This window comes from Cyphomyrmex costatus, unplaced genomic scaffold (genome assembly GCF_001594065.2).
Source record: "Cyphomyrmex costatus isolate MS0001 unplaced genomic scaffold, Ccosl1.0 scaffold639, whole genome shotgun sequence".
Taxonomy (NCBI): Eukaryota; Metazoa; Arthropoda; class Insecta; order Hymenoptera; family Formicidae; genus Cyphomyrmex; species Cyphomyrmex costatus.
Window position 1 is genome coordinate 82480 of NW_017280199.1, and position 13810 is coordinate 96289.

Here is a 13810-nt window from a genome sequence, read left to right on the forward strand (position 1 = left end):
CGTTGCGTCGCGTATAGCGTTTCGTCAAAGTAGTGTTAACTTAGAGAGTCATCGTTCATCCGCGGCAAGCGTCATCGTTAGTACTAACAAATAAGTGCTGTCAAGAGTTGTTTTTCGGAAGTTTTTCCCGGAGAACGGTTCTTCGAGATCCCCCGTTAGGTCGCGATAACGAGGTAAACAATAGTCGTTCCGACGTCTCGATCGAAAGTTTTCGTCTTTCTCCGATTATATTTTGACCTCATTCTGAGAAAAAGTCATTGTCAAGTACACATCGTCAAATACGGCGATACACTTGTTTAAATTGGAATGCACTGTGGTTTCGAGGTTCATTTAAAAAGACCTTGATTATACCGGTCAAACCAGTCGCGGATCTGGCATGTGGAATATTTGAAGTTACGAATAAAGTGTATTGGTGAATAAGTGAATAAGATTCGACCTTCATCACTCAGAGCGATTAAAATTATTAATAAATAAATGTAGTTTGCCATGGTATCGTGAATATACACTCCGATAATAAATCATTATTCTGGCGGTATTCAGCAGAGAAAGCAGCTTCGTAACTGTTACAAAATTCGCTAATATATGATTGGTTTATATATTCAGATCCAGTGAGAGGAACTAAGGACAAGATCAATGATATGAAAGAATTTTACAATAGTCGTAAAGCTACTTTTTCCGCTAAACGCAACGCGTTTGATTTTCCGCCAACGTGATTGAGTTATCGCCAAGTGTCAACGTAAATACTCGTTAATCAATGCAAGTGCGAGCGGTGATTGCCAGCTCGCAATAAAATGCAAGTGTGAATTGATGCGAGTGATCGGCGCACGTGCGTATTCACCTGACGACTGTCACGGACGATCGGATTGCCGGTCGCCGTTCGATCAGGTTCGTCACGTCGTGTGCGTCGCGCGACTATGCAAGTGTTCGTAACCGACGGTCGCGTTTTCGCGAGAACGTATCGTTTGTTGTGACATTGATCGCGAAACGGTGGAAGTTACGCCCTTCAATTCTACGCGATGCGATCATGATCACGAAGACGGGAAACGGAGGAACGCCGGCGTGCTGACGGCAGCCCGCCGCTATATAAGAGAGCCAGTTTTTCAATGAGGTAAGCGACAATCGACCTCGTTTCCTCGGGTCGATACATCCCGATCTACCTTACTCGAAAATACCTGCTGAAACGCTCCTGAATTAAGACGCGCGGAAATATATAATAATAGTACGATTATAATTTAATACGTTTCTCCGTTCGCAATTAAGTTGCAATTTGGGTAAGTTACAGAAGACTAAAGGCACTGAAAGATATTGATGTAGATTTGATACTATACGGTGTTTATATACTTAATTAATTCTCACTATGTTAGTGTCAATATCAATAACAATATGGCGTGGATTTATTATACTCTCTTATTATAATCTCTAGTATTTATATCCACGCCATCATGGTGTGGATTATATACACACCGCATGATGTGTTAAATCTGTACTAATATTTTCTAGAGTGTAGAATAAAATTAACGTGTTTTGTATATGATAGATATGCGTAAATACATACAAATCGAATCTCGATCTATTATATCGAAATATAAATTTTTTCCTCGCAAAAGAAAACAAGATTAAATACAATAAAAACTTTACATGGCTGTTTAACGTTCTGATTCTATCGTTTTAATTAGAACAATATTTTAACGCTATCTGTCACTTTTTAAATTGGATAGTAAATAGAGGAAAAACGAGAGATTGTAGCAACACCGCCTTAACAACAACGCAAAAATAATTTAAAACAACTGCAAAAATAATTTAAAACAACTGCAAAAATAATTTAAAAATGAATTTTAAAACCACTAATTAACACTTGTTCGAATTCTGATCCATCTAATATAACGGGATCGGATTAAATTGATATAATAATGCATTAAGATACGCAATGTAATCGTATTTTACAGAGTAATGTATAGATATTAAAAATAATATTAAATCGTCGATTAATACCGATATTCGAATTCTGTGATCCACTTAATATAACAGAACTCGATCGAATTAAATTGATACGATATGTATATTGAGGTATGCAATGTAATCGCATTTTTTATAACAATGTATTTTAAAAATAATTAAACTGCACTGAGAGATTTTCTTCGCTTGTTTTTTCTACCATCACTATTTTTCGTCGCACATTCACGTGGCGTTAACATACACACGTATGGGTAAGAGATAATGCTATTATGGCATTATCGAAAATAGAATTGTGACTTTGTAAGTCTTCAGAAGCCTTAATAAACTCCGACGGCATCCCGAGTTATTTCGCATAAGTCAGTCATGAGAGATCGAATGATGGAATCGCAGGACTCAATCATGAAGTAACGTTTCTCTGCCGCTTTGCTGACTGAGAGTACATTGAGGAAGGTTTCTCGTCGTTCTTTCGTTTAATTTCCGGAGTTTCGTAATTGGATTTATTCGCGAAGATATGGCGGAGGAGGAGGAGGAGGAGAGTAAACAGGGACGAGAGAAGGATGACAGGATCGAAGAAGGGTGAGGATAGCGAATCTTTCATGACGTAATTTATTTTTTACACGTAAGAGAATGACACATTCGTTTCGACGCCATCAACTATTCTAAATTGAATAAGGGCGCGGTATAGAAGGGACGGAGATCATATTTTACTACTTCACATAATCCTTTATATCGTGACAAAGATATATTCGAGTTTGCGAGTGGTTTCCGTAGTTATAAATAACTTTCTCTACGGATACGTTTTTATTGATTTAAAGACGGTGGGTCTCTCTCGTTCTTCTTCTTTAAGCGAGCTCCTAACGGAGCAATTCTTTGCTCAAGGTATAATGAACATTCCCTTTAACTGAAGATAACGGAGACGAGTGTAGCAAACGTATAACTCTCCAAAAAGAGCAGCTTCTTCGGTTCGCGAATTAAGGAATTCGGCTTTCGCAATACAATGCTTCATTATTTTGTCAGCATACAGCAAAAACCACGCGAACAAAAAACTATAAGTTTTTACAACGTGTTGATACAACGCCGTTCATTAACGCCGATCTCAGCAATGCAGTCCTATCTCTCGCGGAAATGCGACAACGTGAAAAGTACTCGTTGACGAAATCGGAAAAAACCACGACAAAGGTTAACAACTTAATATTTATAGCCACATATATAATATAATTTACCATTTTCCCGATTCCGACCGAGTTCGATTCATAATTAATGAACTCGCGATAAAACGAGCATTCAAGCAGATCTCGCTTATAATGCGTGAGCGGGACTGTAGCTCTCGCTCTTACTGTCATCGCCGTGGAAGGACAAACGTGCGGCAAAACGCGAAGGAGGCGAAACAGACGGAGCCTAACAATAAGCCACCTCCGTAATCTACTCTCGATTGTTTTCGGAGGCGGACGCACGTTTTGTATTGCGCGAGTAAAGTTCAAGTGCAGTTCCCGAGTATTATGCGTATTTTCGTACACTAGAATCGCTGTGAAGTATGGTAATTAAGCCGGAATAGGCATGTCGGAAGACAATGCGGTTGAAGAATCGACAGTTAGTTCGTGTGAAGGAAGAGGAAAATATTTGCTTAATGCGTCATATTTTGAAAGATATCGCAAATGTTTCGCATAGAGGTATCGAGAAAGAATAAATTTATATATGTAATTCTATTTTGGTCAATATATTTTAATAATATATATCAACGATAGTTTTTTTTCTGCAATCTCCACGACTGATTTTTTGCAAAATTTTTTGCAAGAAGTCATTCTTGATGTCAATGGATTGTTAATAACGATTTTGTTATATTTCTTTAAATAATTATTTCGAAGAAGTTTACTGACGAGATTAAAGAATTTTTTATTTATTTCGGCATTGAAATAAAAATCCATGTTTTTTCAGAAAGAACTCATTGGAACGCATTGAAGTTATTACAAATCTACAAATTAATGAGATTTAGCGGCACATGTTTTCATTATGTTCTCTCATTCGACCGCGAACACGATTTAATTGCGAAAATGATCTTGAGAGATATGTTAGTTAAGCTATTATTAAATACGTCATACGTCTTACGAAATCAACAATACATTTTTGTTGCGATTGTGAACGACGGAATCGCGCTTATAAATCGCGCTTTATAAATTAACCAAAATTAATTAGGAGGTAATTTATCGAACGACGCATTTCATTCAGAAATGCAAGAATTAAACGAGTGACATCATCAATAGTTGATAGCAGATGTTTGTGAGTGACAGGTTGGTGAAACACAGGAAAAGTGCAGGCGTACCAGGTGTTATTACATAGAAGTGACATAATTCGCGATTGCGAAAGATTAGCGGGAGTAAGAGTGCGGGGAACGGCAATTGTGCTGCAATTATTCCTACGTTTTTCCCTTCCTTTTCTTTGCATCAGTCGCGTGCGTCGAAGCGGTACCGATCATGAAAATGAACTGGCAGAGGTGCGCGTTGTGTTGCTTGATATCGGAACCGACGACCGGCGAGGTGATTACAATAAGAATCACGTGAGTTTCTGATCCATATGAATCCGTGTCGATATTCTTTCACGATTAATCTAGAACAGGCCTATTCAATTTAAGCAAAAACACAGAGCCATTGATGCGAAAAAGTTCAATGTGATAGAGATTTCATGGACTGTAAAACGTTGATAAGCACCACTCACAGACGCATATCAACGCTTTACAGTCTCCGAAATCTTACCCATATTAATTTTTTTTTTTTTGCGTCGATGGCTCAAAATGGACAGATCTGTTCTATAACACAATAGTCATTTCTGTTGCAATGAATCGTCTCGTAATTATACCAGCGATTACATGATTGCGACTGGCTATTCACTTTTCAACCAGTTACGGCAAAGCAATCGATGACTGCTTTGTTCTAATTGGTTAAAAAGTAATCCCTAATCGCTAATCACAATTGTTGCTATTATGCAATTGTGATTATGGCTTTACGCGATTGTATAATCCGGACATTTTATTCTCTTTGTTTTATGAAACTCAAAGTTATTACGTGATCAGAACTTGTTAGACATTTATAAATACATAGCTTATTGACACTAAAAATCCCTCATTAAACTCTACACTTAAAACTTTAACTTGAAACGTTGAGAGCCTCCTTGAAGATATTAAATTTCGCTCGTTACATGAGATTCGCTTTCTTTGAGAAGCTTTCTTACAAGAAAAAAAAAAGACTTATAAGGCCGTGTGACACACTATATAGAGTAATACTCCGTAAGTCACGTTTTACGCGACAATAATCCCTTCAGTCGTCGATTCTGTTCGATCGTTTCCGCCTGGAAACGTTCGAACAATTCGATGAAGTAGAATTCGTTTTAATTAATATCCGCAGCTTTACCTTTATACACCGCCAAATCTATATGCTGTATATAATGAGATACATTTACACAATCACATACAGATAAGCGAATAACGTAATGCCCGAAGAATCACACTTCGAACTAATAAACAACACTCTTTGGACGATCCGGCTACAAATTCCTTTACACTGAGCTGTCGATCCGTGCCGGTCGGTTCCTTAGCGGGAGCGTGTCGAAGGTGAGACGACTAAAGAGACGGTTAAAAGACCTCGTAGACGTTGTTGTCCTCTCGTATGCTGACCGTATACCACCATCTGGGCGTTTCTCGTGTGCATTGTAGGTTGCTCGAGTTGGGCCCAAAGCTAGGACACCGGGTGCATTTCGCGGAGGGCACGAACTTAAGATGCCGCGAAGATCCTATACCGTCCGATTCGAAGATAAGGTCAGAAGTTATCTAACTACGGAAACTTGAACAGCGATCTCTCTCTTTTTAGACAAAGGATTACTCGATTATTTGTAGAAGAAATTTAAAGAAGAATAAGAGAAAAGCTTCAGTCCGATTCTTTTAACAAAGATTACTCTTTTGAAAAAGATTTTTTTTTTAACATCTTGGCCGTTTGCCAAGTTAATGGACGTTTCAATTTGTGTCGATAACATCTTGATTGTTATCGACTCGATGCTTTCATTATAATTTGCAACCTACATAGCACTAACGTCTTCCCGGCAGATTTGATTCTTTGAGGTCATGTGCCGACCACACGTTATGGTTGCAGTTCAGCGTGAATCCAACGCGAATACGAGAATTTATTTCGCAGCGGTGATTTTCGGACTGATATTTGCACATACATACGTCGGAGAGAAAGAGAAGCGTTCAGTAGAGTGGATGTAAAATTTACTTTATGATGTTTACTTTATGATAGTTTATTTTATAAAAGCTATATACGCGAGAGATGGAAGCGATACTTTTTTTTTAGAACAAAAGAAAGGAAAGAGAGGAAAAAGGAGAGATAAAGCGAGAGGTTCAAAGTATATCCATAAATCCCATTAAATCTGTATTTTCGACTGAACAAACAAAACGTTGCGCGAAACACGATATGTGCTCGAATATCTCAAATATCTGAATAATACAAACGCCATTAACACTGCTCGACGACTGCCAGTCTCGTGTAAAATCTCTCTCCTCTCTCTCTCTATTTTATTTTTTACCGTATATGAACCCCGATTCCTGACCAATGCGCTTTATATTATTGCGCGCATGGTCGTGACACCTCTCTGAGAGGTAATCCGTTGCGGAGGGCGCATGAGCGGAGCTTGACAAGGTGGAGTACGGGGTAGGACGGGGGCGCACACGTACAACCGCCCGCGTTCTCTCTCACCCCTTTCGACATCGGTCATCGACGAGCCCTGGCTTGCGTTAGTCCGACCGGCAATCTCGCCGCGCCGCGTCGTGTCGCGTCTCCGTCGCCTATACCGCCTCGCTTAAGATCGTATCATTGTACGTTTTTTTTTTCCCCTCGCAGGTCGCAAAAGAACGCGACTTGTGCGGAGAGAGAACACCGTCCGAAATGCACAGGTTTCGAAAAGAACTGCCAGCGGAGGACGAAAATTTTGGAGAGGCAGGACCGCGTTGAAATTCACCCCTTGCGCGACGACGCGTTTGATTTCGTGGACGGTGCGTAGGTGTTTCTTCTTACCCGAAAGATATTGCGTTTGAGAGAGAAAAAGATAGGAAGAAAGAAAGAGAGCGAGGAATCTCGAGGGTGGCAAGAATGGAGCGGTGCGCGAGTTTCCGTGGAATGTGCTCTATCATTGATCGAGTTTATGGATCGACCGACGACGTGGCGAAGGTCGTTCGAAAGAACGAGCCTCGTTGGTGAATATTCGTCGATGTGCTCTTGGCATCGAACGACCGGCCGTTCCCAAGAAATTTTGACCTTCGTTATCGTCGACGTTCGACAGATTGTCGATATGTTCAACGAGGAATCGCGCTCGTCCGATGATGAGCGCGAAATCTTGAAGACGTTCGAGTCGATTGGAACATCTCGTGACGGTGACAATGAGGATCAATCGATCTCCGCTCACGGAATCATCTCGGCTCGATTTCGCTTCGTACTGCGACTGTAGTGCACACGACCTCGGCGACCCCGATTATCACGCGTCACTGTGAAAATAAATTCCAGTGTTGGAAAACTCGATCGATGATGCCAGTCACTCAAGAGGAGAGAACCGCGCTGTGAGGGGTGGTAGTGAGGAAAGAAAAAAAGGAGACAGGAAGGTAAAGAGAGAAACAGTGTGACAAAGGAGGAGAGAGGAAGAGAGAGAGAGAGAGAGTGATTGAGTGCAAGAGTGGATGCGAGGGTGGACACACGCAGAAAGCAAAACAGATGACGGATGAAAATTTGTCCATTTCGATTAATCACCGTCAAGTTTGTCAGAATCATTTTCGTTAAATATAACGAGATACTGTTCCTAGAATTCACGTGTCGCTGCGGTTATCACGTTTGATATATTTCGGAGCAGATAAATAAAGCTTTGCAGCAATGCTGAGGGATAATTGGAAACTTCGTATGCATAATTTCAAATTAATAAGCAAAATATGTAGAAGCAGCGAGCAAACATTTGGAGCAACATCGATTGGCAACGAGTCAAAATCAGTGACCATACGTTTCTATAAAACTAGAATCGCTTCCAAGTAAACAGCTCTTTATACGAAAAATTGTGTCGGACATTGAAAAACAGCTGAAAATCCCCAGCTTATATTTCTTCTTTCCGATATCAACGAACGTTCCTTTGATTCTCTTGATAAATTAATTGCTTTTTCTTTTCCATTATGATTAGACGATTAACGCTAATTTATTCGAATGATTTTTGAGGACTTCTGAAGAAAGGATTTCGGGGTAACACTAGCCGGCAAAAGTACTTAGAATGGGCTGCAAATCGGCAGCTAAGAAGCTGGAAGAAGAGACGGTCGCGTCGTCGTCGTCGTCGTCGTCGTCGTCGTCATCATCGTTCGGTTCAAGTTGTAAGCAAGCGATTCAGTCGCCGTTTAAGCGGAAGACAATCCAAGAACAGGGAATAAAACTCGACGACATATCTAATCTCGGGGACGAAGGAGAAAGCGAGGAAAGCAACACGGCCATTTGTGTCTTATTTAGAAGCGTCTCATTTTTATTAAGAGAGAGCAGCGAAACGTCCGTTATTGCGGACGGCAGTGTCACCAGGTAGCTATTAAGCGACGATGCAGAAACTGCGCTCGACCTTCAAAAGGTCGCGCACTCCTACGGGAGCAGAAATGAAGTCCCAATCTAGCCTCGAGGTACCCAAGCAGATCAGGTCGGCCTCCTTTGACGAGATACAATTGCAGACGAAGCGACAGGACGACCGTACCTCCTCATCGTCCTCCACGTGTTCTCCGGCGAGATCGCAAGACTCGATGCGCGGCAGGAGGGGCTCGTCGACTCTAAAAGTACCTCAGCTGACCGGTCAGCGTTCCAAAAGCTTCGATGCGTACTCTGCGAGTTCTACTTCGTCCCCGAGCCAACTTCCAGCAGGTGGAATTGAGCGACCGGAAACTCCAACCATACAAGTCTCCGGGTGTTATCACTGTGCCTGCGTCGAGGAGTATCGGAATCTCTGGCTGGCCGAGGACACCTCCAGAGAAGAGGTCGATGACGAAGAGGTCCATGAGGCCGATAGCTCAGATCTCTCCGAATCGGAGGATGACACTAAGAGGGAGGGCAGTCCAGAGATCCTGGTCACCCTGACATCCGATGACTCGTGCGAGTCACAATACGTCCCATCCGAGGCAACAAAAGACACCCCTCCCGAGCCGGACTTCGAGGTCAGACCAGAGTTCCCGGAGAGGCAGCGCAGGCTGTCCAGGCAGGAGGCCTTGACCACCTTCCCCCTGGAGCACCTTTCCGCTGTCGTGTCAACCTCAACTGCGTCAGAAGCGGACGATGACGACGACGACGAAGAGAATGAGTCCGTCGAGCCGTGTAGATCCAAGTTCGTCGTACGTGACATTTTCCTGACCGTGCCGGAGCTGAAACGAGACCGCGCCGCTTCCGTGGACTCGTGTTTCAATAACAATAAGAACGGCGGCGTAGTCGACGCGGACTCGTTGGCAGTGCCGCAACAGAGCATTAGGTCGAAGAGCGGCGACATCGTGCTGCCGACGGACGCGAGAACGAGGTACACAGCGCTGCTACCTGGAAAAGAGTCACGACCTCCGATAGGGTGGGTACGTCTGATTGGATGGAGTCGCGACCCTCCGGAATGTTCTAAGCACACATAACACGACGTAATGCAGGATTGCATTGTGATGAGCATGTTTCTAAGTTACACGTCTTCATTTTGTTGCGCGATTGTGGCATTTATAAATTTGAGTTATTTATCGACAAATATAAGAGGCATAAGCGGTCTTTTGACGCAAGTAATATCGCTGCTGTCTTTTTTTTTTTGTTTTAACAATTTCTTTAATTGCATTTGAGCTATTGTGCATGAAATGTACTGTATAAGATGATTTTGTTTGCGTTTTAGTGTTTGTATCAATTGTGTGATGAAGTTACGTTATCTTGAGTATAATATAGGTACATTATTATAGATTAGAAGGCTGGGTTGTTCCACCTTTCGATAAATTTCAGTTCACTCTCTCTCTTTTCCACTTTTTTTATCCATTGGATAAATTACCATATAGTTTATCTAAAGAGGGAGCAACCGACCCTGAATCTCGTTGTTAGAGAAGATGATAGAGGTATAGACCTGTATTCAGAACGCTCTTTTATCGATAAAAATACGAGCTCTTATGTTTGAAATTCTATAGTATATGTAATGTGAACTATATATGCTAAAATACGCGCGTGAATATCATAAAAGCACATTCTTAATACAGGTCATAGAATTTTCTGGGATGAAAGTAGGTACTTACATTCGTATATTAAATTCTTTTTCTTAGAAATGAAAATTTATAGTCCATATATAACATCGATTCGTACTATTAGAATGCCAGTAAAATATAAATGGAATTGAAATAACTCGTAATTAAATCGCAGTGTTAATTTTACAAATTAAAAGCATACAAGATATTTTATATTCCTACCATCTTCTCTGTTAATTCTTTTTTCATTTATTACCTATTTATATTTTTAACTTTTTATATTCTATATATGTAATATAGTTAGATTTAAAGATATCTTTGGTTTAAAACGAAAACTTAAATATTTTTACTTAAATATGATAGGTGACGTTATGAATAGAATTCTATCCTACGTTCTGACGCAATTATAGATCACCTAAAGTGGGTTTTAAAAAATAAGTAGGAGAAGGCTTTTCTTATCATGCTACTATTTTCGTCTCTTTCCTCTATTTACGATTCTATTTAAAAGGCCTGTATAGTGCTACTTCTCATGAATTATTATTTAAGACATTTCCATAAATTAAAAAGATAACACTTATCTTCGAAAAATTATATTTATTAAAAGACAAGGTAATCTATTTAGATTATATTTAGAGGATATTGATCGAAAAAAGCTATACATACGAGTATTGCATCTTTCATGCAGTGTATGATTATTACTGTTATTTATTAATTATTACGCAAATCGAGATGTCAAACATCAAAAAAGCTCGCATCTAAAAGGCTACTGTAGTTGTGAAATTTTTATATTCTATTTTTGAATGCACGTTTCATCAGGCAGGAAGGTAGACTGGTAGGCTTAAATTATTCATAAAGCTTAAATCTTTGAAGACATCGTTACTATTTCAAAGATACGACATAATTTCGTTCTCGCGCTATCGGATCTTCATGAAAGAGGCACGAGCAAGGGCAGTTTGAATTATGTATACAATGATATATGTGTTCTGTTTCTTTTGCGTCCTATCTTATTTCTATGCGATACGGATGAACACTATACATATTTAAATACAAACTTATCAAAATTTCATTACAAATAATTAGTAGAAAGTAGAGTGTGAAAATTATTTTTCTTCGCGATCATTTTTTTAACTTGGCACAGTAGAATACAATGTTAATGAAAGTTAAGTCGAAATAAGTTTTGTGAGCGCTTCATGTGATGATTCTAGAGGAAGAGAGGATAGTGGAGAAGATAGTAGAGACGGGGGTAGTTCGAGTGGTCATCGTGAACCTCGGTCGACTCCAGATTGGGGTCCAAATGCGTTTAATGGGGAACATCTTTGGGTGCCAACCGCTACATCCGGTGATTTCTGTTACGTTAATGACTGTTCTGTAAGTCGCAAAAATAAAACGAATGATGCTTAAGAATGACAGACACATTTCAGATTTCGATTAATCGGACCGACATCTCTCGTCCTTTCTTTTTTTTCCATTTAGAAACATGGACCCCGGTTGAAATGTCCGGCTTGCCGTGTAGTGGCTCACGCCTGTTGCGTCGGAGGTCTAGAGTTCGCTTGCAAGCCGAGCTTTCGTGATGTAGGTGTACGTCAGTACCGCGAGCAAACGACAACTCATCATCACTGGGTTCATCGACGGTCGCAGAAGGGCAAGTGTGCCAACTGCGGCAAGTCTTTTCAATCGAAGCTCAGCTTCAGCTGCAGGGAAATCGTAGCGGTGAGCTGCAGTTGGTGCAAAGCCGCTTATCACAATAAAGAGTCGTGCTTTAACGTACAGAAAATAGGCGAGAGCTGCGAATTGGGCAGTCACGCGTCGATCGTGGTACCGCCGTCATGGATTGTGAAACTTCCTCGTAAAGGTAGCTTCAAGAGTAGCTTGAGAAGATCGCCCAGAAGAAAGAAATCTAGTGATGGCTCTTACCGCCGGAAAAACAAAGAAAAAGAGAAGGAACAGAAAGAGAAAGAGAAGGAAAAAGATAAGGATCAGGGAGAGTTGTGGATTGTCAAGCCTATTCCGACGGCTACGGTGAAGCCGGTGTTGGTTTTCATAAATCCGAAATCCGGCGGTAATCAGGGAGCGAAATTGCTACAAAAGTTCCAATGGTTACTCAATCCAAGACAGGTTTTCGATTTGACTCAGGGCGGTCCAAAAATGGGGTGAGTAAATCTGTTAAATCAGAATAGATATGAACGACTGGCACGAATGACACATGATGTAGAAAGGAAAGAAAAGACTAAATCAGTCAACTAAACAAAAATATATCGGTCATCTTGCAGATTGGAACTCTTCAAGAAGGTTCCAAATTTGCGCGTGTTGGCTTGTGGCGGCGACGGTACGGTCGGTTGGGTTCTGTCGATTCTGGATCAAATCGGCGCTTATCCAGCGCCAGCGGTTGGAGTACTTCCTCTGGGTACTGGAAATGATCTAGCGAGAGCATTGGGATGGGGAGGTGGTTACAAAGACGAGCCGATCGGCAAGATCTTGACAAGCATAGGTGACAGTGAGACCACCCTGTTGGACAGATGGCAACTGAAGGTCGAGAGGAATCCCGACTCCAAAAACGACGACGATGGCGGCAAGGGCAAGGAAAATCTACCACTCAACGTTGTTAATAATTACTTTTCCCTCGGTGTGGACGCTCACATCGCCCTCGAGTTTCACGAAGCACGAGGTGAGACCCGATTTTAAATTTTTACTCGCATCAGCAAGGTAATCATCAGAAATGTCCCTCATCGAGTTTAATGGGCTTCGAGTATATTATAGAACATAAAAAATACTAGACCTATATTTAAAAAATAAAGGTTTTTTCTTCCCATTTCAAAATCGATAAAGGACAATTTTGAGGATGATTCCTTTACAAATTACATTGATTACATCGAGCTAATAGACATCGTAATCCTAGAGCCTAATTCAATAATAGGAAATCGATTGTGTGGCCGCTTAAGATTTTGTATTATGATTTCAATGAACTGAAAATGCGTTGATCAATTTAGAAGATTCTTCTTTTCCTTTTTTGTTAATTTTTTAATTAAATAACATTTCTATATCTGATATAAAATATATTTTATGTAAATAAGGATTTTATTTGACAAATACGCTGCGACGCGTTTATAGAGGCTCATCCGGAGAAGTTTAACTCCAGAATGAGGAACAAATTGTTTTACGGACAAATGGGTTGCAAGGACTTGTTACTCACAAAATGGAAGGATCTCTCGGATTTCGTGACATTGGAATGCGACGGTCAGGACATGACACCGAAATTGAGAGAGCACCGGGTCCATGCGATACTGTTCTTGAATATCGCTTCTTACGGCGGTGGGACGCATCCGTGGAGTGCGGGAAGTGGCACTAGAGAACCCGCCATGGACGATGGCTTGATCGAGGTAGTCGGCTTGACCACATATCAGCTGCCTCTTCTGCAAGCACGTGGACACGGTACATGTATAGTACAATGCAGCACGGCCAAACTGGTCACGACAAAAACTATACCAATGCAGGCAAGCGTGATTTTTGTATCGTACTTAAATAGTCATTTTTTTATAACATTTCGCCTACAAGTATCTAAAATGATCTTATTCCGTATTTTTTTTTTTTTTTTTTTTTTTTTTTTTTTTA

At 40.7% G+C, this 13810-nt stretch overlaps 1 protein-coding gene across 1 annotated transcript in view; it reads left to right on the top strand.

Annotated features, from left to right (window-relative positions):
* The first annotated feature begins 8560 nt into the window (after positions 1-8560).
* rdgA (retinal degeneration A) overlaps positions 8561-13810 on the top strand; it is a 9339-nt gene continuing 4089 nt past the window's right edge. Inside the window, exons 1-5 of the mRNA XM_018547469.1 lie at positions 8561-9561; positions 11407-11569; positions 11675-12351; positions 12472-12866; positions 13310-13692. Of these exons, the coding sequence (XP_018402971.1) occupies positions 8561-9561; positions 11407-11569; positions 11675-12351; positions 12472-12866; positions 13310-13692 (2619 nt within the window). The remainder of the gene's footprint in view (positions 9562-11406; positions 11570-11674; positions 12352-12471; positions 12867-13309; positions 13693-13810) is intronic.